The sequence below is a fragment of the Staurois parvus genome, unplaced genomic scaffold, assembly GCF_062004578.1.
Source record: "Staurois parvus isolate SC_StPar_1 unplaced genomic scaffold, SC_StPar_1.0 ptg000466l, whole genome shotgun sequence".
Classification (NCBI taxonomy): Eukaryota; Metazoa; Chordata; class Amphibia; order Anura; family Ranidae; genus Staurois; species Staurois parvus.
Window position 1 is genome coordinate 1,033,126 of NW_028318262.1, and position 22,537 is coordinate 1,055,662.

General features: G+C 43.8%; 1 protein-coding gene across 1 annotated transcript in view; it reads right to left on the bottom strand.

The window, feature by feature from the left end:
• The window catches only part of MRPS27 (mitochondrial ribosomal protein S27), a 118,422-nt gene that overhangs the window by 40,464 nt on the left and 55,421 nt on the right, over positions 1-22,537 (bottom strand). Inside the window, exon 5 of the mRNA XM_089689019.1 lies at positions 1,938-2,052. Within this exon, the coding sequence (XP_089545145.1) occupies positions 1,938-2,052 (115 nt within the window). The remainder of the gene's footprint in view (positions 1-1,937; positions 2,053-22,537) is intronic.

A 22,537-nucleotide genomic window follows, 5' to 3' on the forward strand; every position in this document is an offset into this window, starting at 1 on the left:
CAATTATTCAAGTGAAAGCTGCCTTTTTTTAAAAAAAAAAAATAGCTTGGCAACAGAGAAAAAAAAAAAAAAAAAAAGCAAAAAATGGAATTGGGTTTGAATTCTATCCACGCAGTTCAATCCCTTGGTTCTGATTGCCGCCGTTGCAGGTAATGTTACATTGCATATACACTTCCAATGAACAATTTAGCCTCACGCACACTGGATGTTTTTTTCAAAGCTGCTTATAGCTGCATCTGACTTATTTCATGACACTAAACTCCCATGCTTGTTAGGACCAATTCACACTGACGTGCGCTAAAATGCATGGAAAGTGGATGTACATTTCCATCCATTTTAGTCGCGCGCTGACATCCACTGACATCTATTTTGACGTTCGTTGACATCCATTTTAGCACGCGTTAAAGCATACTGCATTTTCACAGGATATCCTGCACATTGTGTTATTATTATATATGATTTATATAGCGCCAACAGTTTGTGTAGCACTTTACAAAATGAAGGTAGACATTACTGTTACGATACAATTTGGTACAAGAGGAAGCAGAGGGCCCTGCTTGATAGAGCTTGCAATCTAGGAGGAAGAGCTGACATCTGCTTAAATCTGTTACGTTGTGCTAAAATGCATACATGTTGCATTTTAGCGCAACGCAGGTCAATGCAGCGCTATGGTGTGCATAGGACACATGGGAAATTCTTTTTTTTTAGATGTCCTTCCATTGATCTGCATTTTACAGCTGCGCTAAAACGCACATCAATGCAATGATGTGAATTGGCCCTTAGCCTATGTGTCCATGCACACAAAGTTAAAAAAAACTCCACTGCCAGCTCATCCAGCAAGTTTGGCAGAAAAAAAAAGGCCTGGCGGCTCAAAACACATGTTAATGCTAGGCGTGTTTAGTGTTTAATAAATTATTTATTCTAGCCAATGAAATCAATTACCTAACAAAAGCCTGATGCGGCTAAACACGCCTAAACGCCTTATACACATTTACAAGTATCAGGCATTTCTTCTGCCAACACACTGCTGCCAAGAGGAAGGGATTCTAGGAGCGTTAGGAAAATATCCTCTCTGCATGAGTTCTTACTGATAGACGATGTCAGTAAACTGACACATTATAGACAACGCCAGCCAAAAATATATTTTTTTGTTTTTTACATAGGGTTCAGCAGAGTAAAGGCTCTTTCACACTAGGTACCGCATGTGAATTGCACAGGAACGCTGCACGGCTCACAAGCAGTTCTGTGCAGTGCAATATCAACCCCATTCATTTTGGGTTAAAATCGCACTTCGCCAAAAGTAGTGCATGCACTATTTTTTTAAACAAATGGCAACCGGATTGCATGGGACTTTTGCACCATGTGATCCACTGGGGGCTAATGCACTGTGTTTGTGACCTGCATTTGGGCTGTCGTTAACTCTGCAGTGGCACCCGCAGCTGATTGCAAGTAGTGCAATTAGAATGTGGTGCGGGAAGCCGCATGGAAACGCATTCTAGTGTGCAAGGGCCCTAACCCTCTTAGATTTTATTGCCATCTGTGACCCTGTTGGGGAGCCTGCATCTTACTTCCTCTCTGCGTGACAGCATAACAATAAATGAGAGGGTAGCAGGAGTCACTGGGACAGAAAGATAGGCAATAATAGTAACCTGACAGAGGTTCATGCCTTTCCCCGTTTAATATCACGTCTGTACTTAAAAGAAATGAATGCAAATTATTTTGTGGGGTCACAGAACACAGCAAAAAAATTGACATGGGTTCAATCCCTACGCTACTGTATCCAAAAATTGAAAAAGTTCTGGCAGGTATTGGGATTAAAAATGTAGGATCTAAAGAATTGGTCAACTAAGCTAATCTGCAAGTTTAAGAATTTCTACAGATCAGTCTATACATTTTACTGCTTTGTGCTGTATGGAAACGGTATGGGAAAGCCTTACCTTGTTTTTCAAAGTATATAATGCCTTTTCTTGGGCACCGTATTTAAGACATTTTCTGATCCATCCATGTATTGTCCAGTCTCTCAAGTACCAGTAATTCGGACTATGACGAAATCTTCAAACGTAAAAAAATAAATGAAGTTAACCTACTATATACACAGCATCTATCCTACCCGATACATATAAATAATTGGAAATGGAATCTGTATACAAATAAAACAGCTCTTCATTGTGTCTAATCTCCTTTACGAAACATTTGGTCTCACCTAAACAATCGGACTAACAAAGTGAAGACCACACCACACCACATATGCACAACCAGTGGGCAAGTAATAAAATTAGGATCCTGAATTTGAATTAGCAAAACAGCCTTTAAGCAATAAAGTTAAGTTGATTTTGGCCCCAGAATATTAGTAACTTGCACAATAAACGGATCAATCAGTACATTAAAAGGGATCAAAACACTGAGGGCTCTGAGGGAACCCCCCACAAAATTACCAGATTTTACACTAAATTCCAGGCATATTGCTAACTGAATTGAAGACAAAAGAATGAAATACACCTACACATTTCCCTTGCCAAAGATTTGTATTTCTATCCATACAGTCCTGAGATTTATACAACCCTCCTAAACAGCACAAGCAGCCTGGAGACATGACTTATCTCTACTGCAGTTAAAGAAGAACTCCAGTCCCCCACCCAAAAAAAATTAAAAGTCAGCAGCAACAAATACTTTAGCTGCTGACTTTTAATATAAGAACACATGCCTGTCCATGGATCCAGGATATCCTAACCTTAGCTGAATCTTCAATAAGCTTGGGGTGCAGGCGCTGGCATCTTAGGTAAGGGAAACTGGCAATGAAGTATCCCACTGCGCATGCGCAAGCCGCACTGCACTACACTTTGTAAGTGATCCTGCAGTTATGTGGGACCTTTGATATATACCAGAAGGCTGCAGGGGAAGGAGGAGGGGCCGAACATTGCAGTGGAGATCTAACCACTAGTAGGAGCTGGTACCTGTCAAAACCAGATACCTGCTCCCCTCCCCCCAAAACAAGTGCCAAATTTAGCAGTGGAGGGGGAGAGAATGCAAACAAGCAGAACTTCCCCTTTTGGGTGAAGTCTTGCTTTAAATGACAGAACTAGGTTTAAGCCCTGCCCCCCATGTGTGACTGGACAGTGAAAAAAAAGCAGCAGACTGAGGAGCTCATCTCTAGATCACTCTAATATCTAAAATCAGCAATCTACTTATTAGCATATGAGCACTACAGCACAACCGACTCCTTGCACTCACCCTCCTTCTCTCATAGTCAGCTATACCGTACAGGGCACTGTAGGAAGCTGATACCAAGTTATAGTCAGCTACCTACACTAGATGCTTTTATATATACACTAAGGCCAGCTTTACACCTTTGCGCTACCTCGATGATGAAGTTTGAGATGCAGCGTGCTTGTTCAATATCAATGGGCTGCCAATGAACCATAAACGGGACTTGGCCCTTTCTTAGCAACACATCACACCACAACATGGTAGTATGTTACACCGAAGTTCACTGTAAAACAGGTGCATGCTGTCAAAAGCTTGTAGACTTCACCTCCATAACATTTCTAAAATGTGCTGCTTTTGAACTAATGAAATAATCAAGCTATTCATTCACTCCAATGTTATCTCTCGCCTTGACTATTGCAGCTCCCTGCTCATAGGCCTACCTCCCCATAGGTTGTCCCCTCTTCAAGTCTTTTATGAATGCTGCTGTCAGGCTCATCTACCTTACCAACCACTCAGTCTAAGTCTGCCACCCATCTCTGCCAATCCCTCCACTGGCTTCCAAATGTCCAGCAAATAAATTCAAAATGCTAAAAGCAAACAAAGCCATTTGCAACTCTGTCCCGAGCTACAAACCGACCTCAATGCTCTGTTAAATTGGGCAACTATGTGGCAAATAAGGTTTAATGTTGAAAATGTAAGGTGATGCACTTGAGGGCTAAGAATATGCATGCATCATACATACTGGGGGGGGGGGGGTACAACTGGGGGAATCAATGGTGGAGAAGAATCTGGGAGTTCTAGTAGATCACAAGCTTAATAATGGCAAGCAATGCCAAGCTGCGGTTTCTAAAGCGAGCAAAATCCTCTCGTGTAATAAAAGAGGTATAGACTCCAGAGAGAGATATCATATTACCCCGGTACAAATCACTAGCAATACCTCATCTGAAATATGCAGTTCAGTTTTGGGCACCAATTCACAGAAAGAACATTGGGAAACTGGAGAAACTAGAGAAGAGCGATTAAACTGATACAAGGCATGGAGCTATGAGGAAAGATTAGAGGAACTGAATTTACTCTCTCTTGAGAAGAGGAGATTAAGGGGGGATATGATCAACATGTACAGTTGTGTTCAAAATAATAGCAGTGTGCTGAAAAAAGTGAATAAAGCTAAAAATCCTTTGAATAGCTTTTATTTCCAAATACACAAATGCATTGGGAACACTACACATTCTATTCCAAATCAAAACATGAAGAAAAATAGATCAAATTTGTGTTGTTCTTCTAAAAAAATTGAAGAAAAGTGAATATTAGACTGTTCAAAAAAATAGCAGTGTCTGTATTCTTCTTTACAAACTCAAACATTCACTATATAAACTGAAAAATGTTTGAAGATTTTGCTTTCCTTTGAATCACTTAATGAATATTTAGTTGTATAAGCACTGTTTCTGAGAACTGCTGTACATCTTTGTTGCATGGAGTCAACCAACTTCTGGCACCTGTGAACAGGTATTCCAGCCCAGGATGAATGGACTACATTCCACAGTTCTTCTCTATTTCTTGGTTTTGCCTCAGAAACTGCATTTTTGATGTCACCCCACAAGTTTTCTATTGGATTAAGATCCGAGGATTGGGCTGGCCACTCCATAACGTCAATCTTGTTGGTCTGGAACCAAGATGTTGCACATTTACTGGTGTGTTTGGGGTCGTTGTCTTGTTGGAACACCCATTTCAAAGGCATTTCCTCTTCAGCATAACTTCAAGTATTCAAACTGATCCATGATCCCTGGTATGCGATAAATAGACCCAACACCGTAGTATGAGAAACATCCCCATATCATGGTGCTTGCACAACCATGCTTCGCTGTCTTCACAGTGTACTGTAGCTTGAATTCAGTGTTTGGGGGTCGTCTGACAAACTGTCTCCGGCCACTAGACCCAAAAAGAACAATCTTACTTTCATCAGTCCACAAAATGTTGCTCCATTTCTCTTTAGGCCAGTCAATGTGCTCTTTGGCAAATTGTAACCTCTTCAGCAAGTCTTTTTTTCAACAGTGGGACTTTTCGGGGGGCTTCTTGCAGATAGCTTGCCTTCACATAGGCGTCTTCTAATTGTAACAGTACTCACAGGTAACTTTAGACCTTCTTTGATCTTCCTGGAGCTGATTGTTGGCTGAGTCCTTGCCATTTTGGCTATTCTTCTATCCATTTGAATGGTAGTTTTTCGCTGTCTTCCACGTCTTTCAGATTTTGGTTGCCATTTTAAAGCATTTGCGATTATTTTAGCTGAGCAGCCTATCATTTTCTGCACTTCTTTATATGTTTTCCCCTCTCCAATCAACTTTTTAATCAAGGTACGCTGTTCTTCTGAACAATGTCTGGAACGACCCATTTTCCTCAGAATTTCAGAGAGAAATGCACTGTAACCAGCATGTACAACATTTGCTGCCTTCCTTCCTTAAATAAGGGCAATAATTGCCACCTGTTTTTCAAAGAATGAATGACCTCACTAACAGAACTCCACACTGCTATTACTTTGAACATGCCCCTTTCAGTTAGTGATTCAATTACACAGAATCAGCAGCATGCATGTCATGACTGTTGGGTCTATTGGATTTCTATTACTCTACTACACCTGCTAGTAAATTATTTGCCATGTAGAAATATAATTTCTATCAAAAACAGTGATTGATCAGGTTAGTGATGTCTGACTGCTATTATTTTGAACACAACTGTATAAATACATCAGTGGTTCATATAGTGAACTCGGTGTAGAGCTCTTCACCCCGAAGCCATCACAGAGAACAAGGGGGCACTCTTTACGTCTGGAGGTAAATAAATGTAATCTCCAAACACGGAAAGGTTTCTTCACAGTGACAGCTGTGAAAATGTGGAAAAGACTCCCTCAAGCGTTGGTTCTGGCCAGCTCAGTGGATTGCTTAAAAAAAGGCCTGGATTGTTTCTTAGATACACAGAATATAACTGGATATAATATTTATAGGTAAAGTTGATCCAGGGAATATCCAATTGCCTCTTGGGGGATCAGGAAGGAATTTTTTTCCCAGTAGGAGCAAATTGGATCGTGCTTTGTTGGGGTTTTTTTGCCTTCCTCTGGATCAACTGTGGGTATAGGATTATAACTTTTTTTTTTCTATGGCTTGAACTGGATGGACTTTTGTCTTTTTTCAGTCAGACTAACTATGTAACTACATCACCAATCTTGTCTCCAAATATCACACAAACCGTTCCCTCCACTCCTTCCTAGATCTCCTGCTCTCTAGTCTCCTCCTCCCAAGCTCTTCTCAGGACTTCTCTTGAGCCTCTCCCATCCTTTGGAGCTTTCTACCTCAATCTGTCTGGCTACATTCCACTCTGGCTGCCTTTAGGAGATACCTGAAAACTAATGGTATGTTATTGCAATGTGGTATGTGTTCACTGAAAATGATTTTTGTATGTACACATACCAGCATGAACTGGTCTTTTTTATCTGCCTGTATTCCAGCTTTAAACATTAAATTTTCAAGTCCAGATTAGCCCATCAACAATCAAAAGCAGTGCATCCACTTTTCCTTTCCTCCAGTTATATGTAAATCCCATTGACTGACTGATGCCTACCGGGATCTCTAATATCTTAAATACTTTGCAATACCGTCCCCTTTGCTTCTGTCAGATTATCAAGGAAATGACTGCTGTAAGATGTCACTGTTGATCTCTCTCTATATAAGCTGTTCAAGAGAATTCCAAATTAGCTTCTTGTGATTTGCAGTTGTAGCACACAACTTTCTTGTCTGCCTTCTGAAATCAATACCGCAGAAAACAGAATATATCTGACGGTAGACGGTGAACCAATATTCATGAGAATGCAGCCTATTAATTCCACATCATAGTTCGCTATTTTTTTGACACAAAATGGTATGTATCCATTGTCTCTGAGGCATGGAGTCACCAATTTGGAAACATTCTCAGGAAGCAGATCACTAGTGTCTTAAGACAGGGCACAATGAAGCTGTTTAGGTTGGGCCGAGATTACACATTCATTTTAAAATCACCTGGCCCTGACAGGAAATCATTGGGTTTTAATTGCACACTTTCTCCTTTCTTGGTGTTGTCTTGCAGCTGGCCAGTAACAATGGAAAGTCATCCTCCATCAATGAATTGACTGTGGTGATAATACCAAGCCTTGGTGTTCTACAGTTACAGCTATACAAAGGCAGAGTAATTTGACGTGCTGTCGGAGAATAGCTTCAAGAAAACAGGACTGAATCAGAGATGTACAGATGCCAACAGCCTAAAGCTGTGTTTCATGGAAGTAATAGAGCTTCCATGTGACTGAACATGATTTCCAGAACATTTACCAGATTACTGCAGCCACCCGCATTCCTCTAACTTACCCCATTTCTTCTCATGTATTGGACACCACTGCTCGAGGCAGCTGGAGATTGTGATTAAAAAAGAAATGCCTAATCCTTCTATAATGTAATAATATCATAGCTATGGTGGGCATGCTGGGCTCCGTACAATGAGCTGAGGAGCATATTGCAAAATGCTGCCTCTCAAAACAGTTATACTCCTTTGTGATATGAATGCCGCTGTCACTAATCATTATCTGGTCCACCTTAACTGTAATACACTTCAGGATAAATTATGAATACGGGGGAATAAAAAAGGTATCTTGTCCTAGAGCAAACACGCAGACTTTTAAAGATACCCATATGATTTATGCATTGTTGATGAAAGTCAGAAGATAAATAGGGTCCAAGGACTTTATAGGCAGACAGATAAACCACCAGATAATAAACAAACATACTGGATACTACATGAAACCAAGTGCAATTGCTCCTAGTTTGACTTAAGTTCAGAATGTTCACTTACAGTCATGGCTTTACCCGCCAGAGATCTGCCAGAGATCAAAACACACTTAGCAGGTAACCTATGTCATGGGGATGAAAGGGATTCAGTAGAAGGGAAACAAAAGTCTGTGGCAGATTTAACCCTTGGGGTATTATTGAGTAATCCAACATGTGTATCCCCACTTTTCATAGATAGTTTAACAGTATTAGAACATTATAGCAGATAAGCCATTGGTTAATGTAGAAAGGTTGAAGTTGAAGTGATAGTCTTTACTGGCCAACAGTAATTTTTTTGGACCTGAAATACACTTGAGAATTGTATAATACTGTATGTATAAAGCTGGAAGAAGGGATCTAAGCCATCCTAATAGCTTGCAAATCTAACTTAAGTTAGCCAATAATGGATACTGCCTAAACTCCAAACTTTCTGCACTAAATAGTTTATACCAGGGGTCTCCAAACTTTCTGAACAAAGGGCCCGTTTACTGTCCTTGAGGCTTGGGGGGGAAGGTTGGCAGATTGTGGTCAGTGGGATTGTAAAGTATCCCATCATTGATTCTAGCGAAAGGAATATAGTGTCCCACCGTTGGTATTCAAGGTAGGCATGGTGCCCCATCATTGGTAAAGCGCTGCGCAAACTGTTGGTGCTATATAAATCCTGTATAATAATAATAATTATTGTTGTCTGTGGAAGGAATGGTGCCCCGCCATTGGTGTCTGTGGGAGGAACTGTACCCCATCATTGGTGTCCGTGGGAAGAATGGTGCCTTGTCACTGGCATAAGTGGATGGTATGGTGCCCCATCATTGGAATCTGTGGATGGCATAGTGCCCCATCATTGGTGTCTGTGGATGGCATGGTGACCCAAGGGCCGGATAAAGGCAAGCAATGGGCTACATCTAGCCCAAGGGCCGTAGTTTGGTTTAAAAAATGAAGAATGGTGCCTTGTCACTGGCATAAGTGGATGGTATGGTGCCCCATCATTGGAATATGTGGATGGCATAGTGCCCCATCATTGGTGTCTGTGGATGGCATGGTGACCCAAGGGCCGGATAAAGGCAAGCAATGGGCTACATCTAGCCCAAGGGCCGTAGTTTGGTTTAAAAAATGAAGAAAATGTTATGTTCACAAAACGTATAAAATAGCTTTCAAGCATGCAAGCAATGTCACAATATTATTTTACTTCTGAAAGACTGAAAACAATAAGAAACTTTAGCAAACCAGTAAAGATAGTGATGTCCAGATATAGAGCGCCTAAACTCTGGGAACATGAGATGTGCTAACTCACTAGAAAAGAATTATGCTTTGGGAGGTTAAAGGGAAAAAGAAGAGGAGGATGACCAGCCGTAAGTTGGCTGAATACAGTCAATGACATTATGAAAATGCTGTCATACAGTCAATGAAAATGCTGTTGTGAAAACAGAAGACCCAAACATGAGGCAGGGAATTCTGGAGAAACACCATCCATTTAGTCACTAGGAGTCATCACTGACTTGACAGCACTTACACATTCTCAGTTTGGTGTGTATTGCTAGAGCATTCTTTTTTCCTTGGGAGAGTGCATGCGATCAGAACAGGACCAATGATCAGTGTCCATACAGAAATCAGGGGTTATGCAGCCTCACAGGACAATCAGGGGAGAATAAAAACTCATCCCCACTCCCTACACCCTTAAACTCTAGCTACCGAAAGACACAGCGACAAAATACACCACTGCATGCTAGACTATCTGCAACCAAGCCTCCCACCACATCTGTCCGCCACCCCGTGTACCTCCTTAAAATGCCTCTTCCACTCCTCCTCCTCATATTCCTCTCCTCTGTTCCCAAAATCTCTTCTCTATATCCCTCTGCTCCTCCCAAACAATTGTATATTGTGCCCTCACTGCTTCCTTCACCCCGCTACGGCACCCACCACCTCCTCCTAATACTCCACTCTCCCACTGACCCGAACACCTCCACTGGTAGACTTACACGCTCCTACACATCCCACTCCCATGCCACCTTTCTCACCCTTCTCCTCCTAACCGTGGGGGACATTTCCCTGAACCCTGGCCCTCCACCACCTCGCTCACCCACAAGGCACCCTCCCACTGCCACGACCTGCCACAACCTCCTCAACCTAGTATCTGTCCCCCTGCTCCCCAAAACCACCCCCCCCATTTTCGTGTGCACTCCTGAACGCCCGTTCGGTGTGCAACAAGCTCACTGACATCCATGACCTCTTTGTTTCCTGCTCCCTCAACCTCCTAGCCATCACGGAAACCTGGATCCAAGCCACTGACTCTACCTCCCCAGCAGCACTCTCCTATGGAGGTCTCATCTGGACCCACTCACCCAGACCCAACGGTCGTAAAGGTGGTGGGGTTGGCCTGCTCCTGTCACCACTGAGCACCTTCCAAGTCCTCCCAAACCCCCCTCTCTATCCTTCTCCTCCTTCGAGGCCCACTGCATCCGACTATTCTCCCCAACCCCCCTGAAGGTTGCCGTAATCTACCGGCCTCATGGACCCGTATCCCGCTTCCTTGATGACTTTTCCACCTGGCTACCCTTCTTTCTCTCCTCCGAGCTACCCACCATCATCCTGGGAGACTTCAACATCCCTGTCAACATCAACAACCCGGCCGCATCCCAACTCCTCCACTTAACCTCCTCTTTTGCACTCGCACAGTGCATACAATCTACCACCCACTCCAACGGGAACATCCTGGACCTTTTCTTCTCCCATCTCTGCGCTCCCCACAACCTCACAAACACCCCCTTCCCTCTCTCTGACCACAACCTTATTACCTTCTCTGTCTCCTCGTCCTCAAACGCCTACCCCTCCAAATGTCAAACTATTACCAGCCGAAACCTCCGCAACCTGAACCCTGCCCCCCTCTACTCCGCAGCTGATCAACTCTATGATAGCATCCTTCCCCTGTCCTGCCCCGACCTGGCCACGACTGCCTATAACAACTCGCTGTCAACCGCTCTTGACTCGCTACCACCTTTAACCACACGAAACATCAGACCCCGACCGCTCCAGCCCTGGCAGACTGATCATACCAAAACTCTCAAACGACGCAGTCGTGTGCTGGAGCGACTATGGTGCAAAACCAGATCCCAACTAGCTTTCACCCACTATAAATCCACCTTCCACACTGCCAAGCAAGCCTACTTTCTGACCCTTATCAATACCCTCTCCTCCAATCCTCGCCGGCTCTTCTCTACCTTCAACTCTCTACTCTCTCCGCCCCCACCTCCACCCAGCACCTCACTTACCGCCCTCAAGATTGCCACTCACTTCAAAAACAAGATTGACACAATTCGCAGGGACATCGCCGCTGCCCAGACCTCCTCCCCACCCATCTCCTCTCACACAGCAACCCCTTCAACACCCCTCTCTCTTGGCCTCACCACTGTTTAGACCTCCACCCCACCTAACATCCCTCATACTGAAGCCCCCTCAACACTCCACTCCTTTGACCTTACTACCACCGAGGAGGTCACTAAGGTCTTCTCCGAAGCCTGCCTCACTACCTGCCCCCTCGACCCTGTCCCCTCACAACTCCTATGACCTCCCTCCTGCTCCATCCTACGCTCTCTCACCCACATCTTTAATCTTTCCCTCTCTTCTGGTGCATTCCCCTCCCCTCTGCAGCACGCACGCATCACTCCCATACTCAAAAAGCCCTCCCTGGACCCCTCTGACCCGAACAACCTTAGACCCATCTCCCTGCTGCCATTTACATCCAAACTCCTTGAGCGCTTAGTCTATAATCGCCTAAGCTCCCACCTCAACGACAACGACCTACTCGACCCCCTACAGTCCGACTTCTATCTCCTACACTCCACCGAAACTGCCTTACTTAAACTCACCAACGACCGCCAAAGCTAATGGCCACTATTCAGTGCTCCTAATCCTTGACCTCTCCACAGCTTGACACAGTCGACCACCCCCTCCTCCTCAAAAAACTACACTCCCTTGGCCTCAGAGACTCCGCTTTCTCCTGGCTTTCGTCCTACCTAGCACGCTCCTTCAGCGTTACCTACAACGCTACCACCTCCCCCTCACTCCCCCTCTCTGTCGGGGTCCCTCAAGGCTCTGTCCTCGGGCCCCTTCTCTTCTCCATCTACACTTCCTCCCTTGGCCAAATGATACGCTCTCACGGCTTCAACTACCACCTTTATGCCGATGACATGCAAATCTATCTCTCGACCCCTCTCCTCACCCCCTCAGTCTCTGCCCGAATCACTAGCCTGCTGAACGACATATCAGATTGGATGTCGCTCCACTTCCTTAAACTGAACCTCTCCAAAACCGAGCTCCTAGTTTTCCCCCCAGCCCGCGCACCTCCATCACGTCCAACAATGCCATCATCAGGACCACCCCGCAAGCCAGAGTACTTGGTGTCATTCTTGACTCCAATCTATCCTTCATGCCCCAAGTCCAATCGCTAACAAACTCATGCAGACTCCACCTCTGCAACATCGCCAAAATACGCCCATTCCTAACCCCAGAAACCACTAAACAACTCATCCACTCCCTCATCATATCACGACTCGATTACTGCAACTCCCTCCTCACTGGCCTGCCTCGCCACAGGCTATCCCTGCTTCAGTCGATCCTGAATACGGCAGCCAGACTCATCCACCTTACCAACCGCTCCGTTTCCGCCACCCCCTCTGCCAATCCCTCCACTGGCTTCCGATTGCCCAACGGATCAAATTCAAAATGCTAACACTGACGTACAAAGATGTCCATAATGCTGCCCCAAATGACATCACAGACCTGATATCCAAATACCACCCAACACGTACTCTTCGCTCCTCACAAGACCTCCTACTCTCCAGTTCCCTGGTCTCCTCCTCCCATGCCCGCCTCCAGGACTTCTCCAGGACATCGCCCATCCTCTGGAACTCCCTACCCCAATCCATCAGACTATCACCTACTCTCCTCTCCTTTAGGCGCACCCTGAAAACCCACCTCTTTAGGGAAGCCTACCCCGCCCCCTGCTAATTGCCGATTTCCTCCACTCTTCCTACCACTCCATCCCCCACAGCTTTTCGTTCTGTACCATTCTCCCCTCCCTCCTAGATTGTAAGCTCCAAGGAGCAGGGCCCTCAAACCCCTCGTGTATCGCACTGTATTGTTATTGTACGGTCTCATGTATTGTCTCCCATTGTAATGTACAGCGCTGAGCGAACTATTGGCACTTTAGAAATACTGTATAATAATAATCCTACAAGCTTTAACCAGTGCTCTGCTGGACACTGATAGAAGACACAAGACTGCTATATACTGCTGATGAGAAAATGTATTTAGCAGTTTATATTTACAAAAATAATTGCATTTCCATGTTGTGTGTACTGTGGGAGACCAGATATAGTGAATGCAGGGTCCTGGGTTTAGTAACACTTAAAAAAAAAAAACCTGACTTTTGGCACAGGCTTTGATGTGAACTGCCAAGGTACAATGTGGGAAAACTATTTCAAACTGTATTTTTCAAAGAAGTCAATTCACAGCTAACCTATCAGATATTGTTCTTTTTTTCCACTGTCTTCACTCCAGTCAGGTCACACTACAGTAGTGTGCATTAGGGATGCTGCAGTTCAAGGGCTCTTATACAATGGCTGGTGCCTCTCAAGTGAACAAACATCAATTTGCTAGGATCCGCCTTCTCCTTTGTTAATCCTACAATGGTTGTGCAACCTTTATGACCAGCATTAGTAAAGAGATCTTAGGGCAATCCACATGAGAGTCATAATGACATGCATGGTTGCCTCCAAAGCCCCTCAATCAATTCACTGTAACAGGTGCTGGCTGGAGGTTATACAAACACAATTGCACACCAGTTGTTTGGGGGCACTTAACATTCAATGGCTGTAACAAGTCCTTCACATGCCACAAAAAGTTCCCAAAATCATTGACATATGTCTTACTAAAATAGCAAGTAACAAGTATAAAAATGTCTTGACTAATGAAATTTTCTTCACAACAAAGATTCCCAACTCATACCAGTTTGTGCTCTACATACCGATATGAAAAGATGATGCCAGCCAAACAATGTTTTGTGTCAGGTTTTCAGGAAAGTATATAAAATAGCAAGCATTATAACTTATATACTCACAAGAACAGCCTGTGAGTGTGCAATGGGGCTCATAGACATAAGATGATCATCTGCTCTGAGTGTATGATCAAACACTGCTAAAAAAAAACGAGGATGTCCATAGTGTTGCCTGCCATAGCTTAGCATAAAAGAGAAATGAAAACTGTAATGTCTGTTGCTTTTTAGGAAAATCATTTACGACCATCAAGGTTGTCCTCGGAAATATAATTAAGTCAGGGATGTTTGGTGCTCCTCCACTCTCATGATGCCCAACAGAACTTAAGTTGCTCCCCTTATCGTTATTCAGTCTGTTTAATGGTAACTCAGTGGTGGTGTATCCACATAAATGCTGTATTACAGTAATGTAAAGAATTCCTGGAGACATTGTTTTTGTTTATTGTTATCTGACAGTGCCATGCAATTGTACCTCATCTTTTTGGCTTGTCATTCTGTTGTTATGCTGTCAATGTACCTTTTTTGTAATAGAGTTTTAAAAAAATGTAGTTGAACAACCTTAAAAACCCTGACAATCACGCTTACAGTACATCTCCAGGTAGGAAAGGGACCTTAAAAGCACAAAAGACGGGAAGCTGGCAGCCAATTTTGACCATACTAACTTCCTGTTCCATTAATATCCTCACAATCGAATTGGCTTTTAAAACTGTCTCAAGGTGGTCCCGTCTCATTTGGCATGTCTTCACCCATCTGCTCCTGGCATCTGTTTCAGGGGTTGCTCTGCTCTAAGAGATGTCCTCCACATATGGTGGACATGCCATACGCTCTTCCGGTTTTGAATAAAAGTACTTAAACCTTTACAATCATTATTAATTTACCTGTTCCAAAGAGATCCACGGTATGTCCTGTTACACCTGAAACCTCTGGGCCTCATGGTTTTAAACATTTTTTACAAATAAATATCTGAAAAGTGTGGCGTGCATTTGTATTCAGCCCCCTTTACTCTGATACCCCTAACTAAAATCTAGTGGAACCAATTGCCTCCAGAAGTCACCTAAATAATAAATAGAGTCCATCTGTGTATAATTTAATCTCAGTATAAATACAGCTGTTCTGTGAAGCCCTCATGGGTTTGTTAGAGAACACATACAGCATCATGAACACCAAGGAACATACCAGACAGGTCAGGGATAAAGTTGTGGATAAATTTAAAGCAGGGTTAGGTTATAAAAAAAAATATCCCAAGCTTTGAATATCTCACAGAGCACTGTTCAAGCCATCATCTCAAAATGGCACAACTGCAAACCTACCAAGACATGGCCGTCTACCTAAACTGACAGGCTGGGCAAGGAGAGCATTAATCAGAGAAGCAGCCAAGAGGATCATGGTAACTCTGGAGGAGCTGCAAAGATTTACAGCTCAGGTGGGAGAACCTGTCCACAGGATAACTATTAGTCGTGCACTCCACAAATCTGGCCTTTATGGAAGAGTGGCAAGAAGAAAGCCATTGTTGAAAGAAAGCCATAAGAAGTCCAGTTTTCAATTTGCGAGTAGACATGTGGGGGACACAGCAATCATGTGGAAGAAGGTGCTCTGGTCATATGAGACCAAAATTGAATTGTTTGGCCTAAAAGCAAAAACGCTATGTGTTGCGGAAAACTAACACTGCACATCATGCTGAACACACCATCCCCGCCGTGAAACATGGTGGTGGCAGCATCATGTTGTGGGGATGCTTTTCTTCAGCAGGGACAAGGAAGCTGGTCATAGTTGATGGGAAGATTGATGGAGCCAAATGATGAGTCTGCAAAAGATTTGATACTGGGGCGGAGGTTCTCCTTCCAGCAGGACAACGACCCTAAACATACAGCCAGAGCTACAATGGAATAGATCAAAGCCTATTCATGTGTTAGAATGACCCAGTCAAAGTCCAGACCTAAATCCAATTGAGAATCTATGGCAAGACTTGAAAAATGCTGTTCACAGATGCTCTCCATCCAATCTGACAGAGCCTGAGCTATTTTGCAAAGAAGAATGGGCAAAAATTTCACTCTCTAGATGCGCAAAGCTAGTAGAGACATCCCCAAAAAAACTTGCAGCTGTAATTGCAGCAAAAGGTAGTTCTACAAAGTATTGACTCGGGGGGCTGAATTCAAATGCACACCACACTTTTCAGATATTTATTTGTAAAACATTTTGAAAACCATTTATCATTTTCCTTCCACTTCACAATTATGTGTCACTTTGTCTTGGTCTATCACATAAAATCCCATTAACATACATTTACATTTTTGGTTGTAACGTGACAAAATGTGGAAAATTTGAATACTGAATATGAATACTTTTTCAAGGCACTGTATATAGACTATGAATGTAAAAATCATCAAACTGTTGCTTACTGCCAAAATACAGATATCAGAACAATACTACCTGACAAAGAGTAAATCATGCTCTGTGATGCTGACCTTCTGTAATGCAAGTCATGCTTTGCATAACCAAAGAGCCGTGTGTTCTGAGACTAGACAAGAACAAGGAAGAAGAGGAGGGATCCAGCGAGATGACATTTTCTGTCTGCCTGGTGTTTAGGGACCACTTTAAAAACCTGATAGAGTGGTCAAAAACCAGATAGAGGAAATCCTTATTTATGTGTAGCACACAAGATTAGCTATGCCAGGTAGATGAAGTTAAAAATAATGAGCCAGTCATTTGACGTGGGAATCAGCGTGTAATTTTTGATGTGGAAGCCAGACACGTGTCTCCAAATGATAACAATGGAAAGGATCATGACCCAGCTCTACATTTCTAATCACACTAGTTTCCTGTCTGCAGGGATTTGTCCTGCCCTGCCATCAGCAGTTCAGTCCATTCTGTACATCAAAGCATATGACCCCACTATCTCATGGGAGTAGAGCTATGGTCTCGTTCTCTTCTTACATCATCTCTGGAGCCCTTACATCCTCTCAGCCCATCCCAATTCCTAGGGATTCACAGGACTAAAGAACATGATCTTGTACTTATTTTGATTTGTCAAAACATCTTCTAGACATTAATATGTAAATAATGATATCCATACATACTGTACATAAAGTATAGCAGAAGTCTAAAACTGATCAGAACATGTAAATAAAACATCCTAGTGGGCTTTTGTACCAATACATAAATAATATACAGGAGGTAAAAAGGAGATATTTACCTCCAGTAAAATGTTTTTTTTATTAATTTTAGGTAGTTGAAAAATTAAAAGCTAAAAAGATATAAGAAATGTCTACTGTATGTAAGTGTCAGGGCTCCAGGTATGACCAGAGGTGTGTGGACCGACACGGGGAAACACAGACTTCAGGTATAACGTGTAAAACAATATAATTTATTAAGGGCAACACAAACAAACGCAGTGCAACAAACCAAACCCAAAACTAACACAAATACGTAGAACAAGGTGCAACAAACCCAAATCTTAACGGATATATATATATATATATATATAAAAATATGGAGCACAACTTAGTCAAGCGGGCCGGGTCGGTAGCGAACGGGCAGACAAGGTACAAGGAGTAGGCAGAAGATTGGTCAGGAGTAGCTGAGGTCGGTGCAGGCAGAGTTCAAGCAGCGTCAGGATCAAGCAGAGTCAGGATCAGGCAGGAAGCAGAGAGGATGCAGGTACAGGGGCTCATGGGAACAATACACCAAGGCCCTGACTGCAGGCCTGGCCATTCCTTAAATACACCTCCTGCAATCAGCCTCAGGTGATGGCTTGATTGCAGGAGTGAGCTTCTGGCTGCTGAGAGCACCCGCTGGCCAGCCCTGGTACTGCAGCCAAGGCAAGGCAGGTGAGTCCCACCACCGTTGGCGAGTCCATTCCTGACAGTAAGAAATTTGGAGGCGGACATTGCTGACCTCCAGAGGATAGTTTTCCTGGCATGCAATTGAGGGTCAGAGTGAACGCATAACTCTTAACCTGCATATTTTTTCCAAATGAGAACTCAGACTGCAGTAAACCTTTTTTTTTTGTTAAAGAAGTTATTTTCATTCTATCACTCAAGGTACCTAGGTTAAGGCTGCCCCATGAATGGTTCCTCCGATCTCAACTGAATCTCTGCAGCTGGCTCTAAAGCAGGCCATAGATGGGTCATCTAATCGGCCGAATTTTCGTCCGCACGAAAAATCGGCCGACATTCACGCTGTTAATGGGGCCAGCCCAGCGGCCGTTTTTCACGGATCTTCTCGTTTAGTTTTATCGGTCATGCTGGAAAATCCACAAAAAACGGCTGTTATTCGTCGACATGGGTGGCAGCATCGGCAACGGGGCCGACCGATTTTTTGTTTATCGGCCGATAAACGGCCCGTCTATGGCCTGACTTAACTGCCATCTCATTGAAGAACAGCAGATGTGCCACATTCTGTCTCTGAAAAACTGACTTAACAGTATTCCAAGGTTTCCAACGTTTGGGATTTTTTATTTGTTCAATAATGCAACCTTGGTTGGTGCTTTCAGTTTTGCTTTCTATTTACACTAGCAGTACAATGTCTTTTAGGTAATTAATGTGTCTGTAGATTGAATGTAAAGACACATTTAGATTAAGAGCACTATACGTTTAAAATTCAGTCTAATGCTGGCCATACATGATTCAGTTTCCCACATCCACACATTTTGAGACTCCCCTGTTGTCAAAATACAAAGACCAGTGCAGCAGCCTATTGCCTGCAGCGCTGATTAACCACTTGCCTACCAGGCACTTATACCCCCTTATTTACCAGGCCAATTTTCAGCTTTCAGCGCTGCCGCACTTTGATTGACAATTGCACGGTCATGCAACATTGTACCCATATGAAATTTTGATCATTTTTTTCTCACAAATAGAGCTTTCTTTTGGTGGTATTTAATTGCCGCTGGGCACTTTACTTTTTGCGCTATAAATAAAAAAAGTGCAAAAAATTTGAAAAAAAAACCGTTTGTTTCTATTATAAAATTTTTCAAACAGGTATTTTTTCTCCTTCACTGATGTACAGTTGTGGCCAAAATTATTCAACCCCCACTGAAATTGAGTGTTTTGGCCAGTTTGACATTGCTTTTGATCATTCAGTCATCTTGCTTACATTTACATTAAAGAGGCACTTGTAGGTCAGACAAATATAACATAACAGTTATAATGAAATAACCACAAATGTCTTTTCTGTGCTCACAGCATTATCAGTTTTATTCAACCCCCAAGTGACATTCAATCTTAGTACTTAGTACAGCATCCTTTTACAGTTATAACAGCTTTTAAACGTGAAGCATAGCTTGACACAAGTGTCTTGCAGCGATCTACGGGTATCTTCGCCCATTCTTCATGGGCAAAGGCCTCCAGTTCAGTCACATTCTTAGGCTTGCGCACTGCAACTGCTTTCTTTAAGTCCCACCAGAGGTTCTCAATCGGATTTAAGTCTGGTGACTGCGATGGCCACTCCAAAATGTTCCAGCCTTTCCTCTGCAACCATGCTCTAGTGGACTTGGAGGTATGCTTGGGATCATTGTCCTGTTGAAAGGTCCAACGTCTCCCAAGCCTCAGGTGTGTGACGGACTGCATCACGTTTCCATCCAATATCTCCTGGTACTGAAGAGAATTCATGGTACCTTGCACACGCTGAAGCTTCCCTGTACCTGCAGAAGCAAAACAGCCCCAAAGCATGATTGACCCTCCACCATGCTTCACAGTAGGCAAGGTGTTCTTTTCATCATAGGCCTTGTTCTTCCTCCTCCAAACATAGCGTTGATCCATGGGCCCAAACAGTTCTAATTTTGTTTCATCAGTCCACAGAACACTATCCCACAACTTTTGTGGTTTGTCCACATGGCTTTTGGCATACTGCAGTCGACTCTTCTTATTCTTTGGAGACAGCAAGGGGGTACGCCTGGGAGTTCTGGCACGGAGGCCTTCATTACGCAGTGTGCGTCTTATTGTCTGGGCTGAAACTTCTGTACCCACATCTGACAAATCTTTTCTCAGTTCCTCAGCAGTCACACGGGGACTTCTCTCCACTCTACGCTTCAGGTAGCGCACAGCAGTCGAAGTCAGCATCTTCTTTCTGCCACGACCAGGTAGCGTTTCAACAGTGCCCTTTGCCTTGAATTTGCGAATGATGCTTCCTAAGGTGTCTCTTGGTATGTTTAACATCTTTGCAATCTTCTTATAGCCATTGCCCTTCCTGTGAAGAGAAATCACCTCTTCTCTTGTCTTCCTGGACCATTCTCTTGCCTTCACCATGTTTGTAACCACACCAGTAAATGTCTAGAAGGAGCTGAGTATCACAGTCATTTTAAAGCTGCCTAATTGGTGCTTATTATGCTTGATTGCTGCTCGGTGACATCCACAGGTGTTTTCAATACCTGATGGAAAGCACCTGTATGAACCTCTGTTCTTCAGAGTGGTAGTCTTTAAGGGGTTGAATAATTGTGGCAATGAAGAAACCACATAAGAACCATTTACTACTGTATTACATAAACAATTGATGTCATTTTAGTTGCATTTGGGTAGTTACAACGTCCTTGTAGGATTTGATTCTGAATACAATTCCAAATGTACACTATAGTCCCTAAACCCCTTTACAGCATTGGGGGTTGAATAATTTTGGCCACAACTGTACGTTGATGAGGCAGCATTGATGGGCACTGATAGGCGGCACTGATAGGCAGCACTAAAGGGCACTGATAGGCAGTACTAATGAGGTGGCACGGATAGGCGGCACTGATAGACAGCACTAATGAGGTGTCACGGATAGGCGGCACTAATATGCAGCACTGATAGGCGGCACTGCTAGGTGACACTGATGATGGGTACTGATAGACGGCACTGACTGGCATCACTGCTGGGCACTGACTGGCGGCACTGACTGGCACAACCCCTGGGCACTGACTGGCAGCACTGCTGGGCTGCACTAGTGGGCAGCACTGGTGGGTGGGCACAGGTGGGTGGCACTGGTGGGTGGCACTGCTGGGCACAGGTAGGTGGCACTTCTGGGCACAGGTGTGTGACACTGCAGAGTGGCATAAGTGGGTGCACTGCTGGGCACAGGTGGGTGGAGCTAGTGGGCGCACTGCTGGGCACAGGTGGGCGGAACTTGCGGGTGGCACTGCTGGGCACCGATCATCAGGGCACTGATCATCAGTCCCCTGATGATCGGTGCCGATCCCCGCTCTGACAACTGCCGGTTCTCGGGAGTACTTTCCTCACGATCTGACAGCGTGAGGAAAGTGCAGCCGAGAACCGGCACTTGCATTTCCCTCTGATCAGCGTGTCATTGGACACCGCTGATCACGTGGTAAAAGGCCGCTGTGATCGGCCTTTTACCACATCACGTGATCAGCTGTGTCCGTAGGACACAGCGATCACGGAGATCGCCCGGTGCGCGCCCCCTGGGGCGCGCAGGAGAGCGCGTTCTGGGAGGCCGTCATATGACATCCACCCAGAACCGGCCGGCCGCAGTGCAGTCGTCATTCGGCTATCTGCGGTCGGCAACTAGTTAAGAGGTTTTCATCCGGCATGGCGGTTGAACAGAAGTAGACAAGTAAAGGCCCAGCTCTCCAGTGTGCTGCCAGCACAGTGAAATTAAACCTCTTGTTGCAACACTAGTTCAGATAAAAACACATAAAAATTCCCCCATTACTCTATATGCAGCCTGACTGCATTGTTGTAATAAACAAAGCTTAAGTTGGGATTTAAAGTGGTTGTAGCCCCTGAGATATACCCAGTGAAGTTACTGGCTTCAGGTGGTACACAGGAATGAAACAAATCCTCCTTCAAAGTTGTACCTGTTTAAATGCATCCATTTGTTCTGTACATCCTTGTAAAACTCGGCGATAAAAAATTTTTTTTCACAGACTCAGAAAGCAGAGGGTGGGGGAGTTGTAGATGCACACCGTACAAGAGCTCTGAAAGCTGGTTGGAGGGAATGGGCAAACTCCCCCTTCACACAGCACACAAGAACAGAGCTGAGGCTGTAAATCACAGGCTGTTCCCTCCCCTATCACCTTTTTATTTCTTGGTCTCAGAAAAACCTGTTAGAAGTGACTCATGCTGATAACACTGTTCAACAAATTTTTATTTTTTGCCAGTTTTGGAAACAAAAGGATCCATTTCTTAATGAATTTCACATTCTGAGTTCAAATATAACAATGAAATTTGTCAATTGGCTCTAGTTTTTCTGTAAACGGAAAGTTTTCTACTATAGGCGTAATGAATACATAATGCACAATAATTATATAGATAGATGTCTTTCCACAAATATAAAGCAAGTGATATTGACTACATAACAAAGCCTAAATGGCATAATATATTGCATAGGATTACCAAGAAAAATGATAGCCATAAGCTAAGTTGAATCATTTTAATACTTAGGATTCTCACTAGTTTTGTCTTCAGTTTGTGCCGGTTTTGCTTCTCTTGGCTTTTCTCTTGTA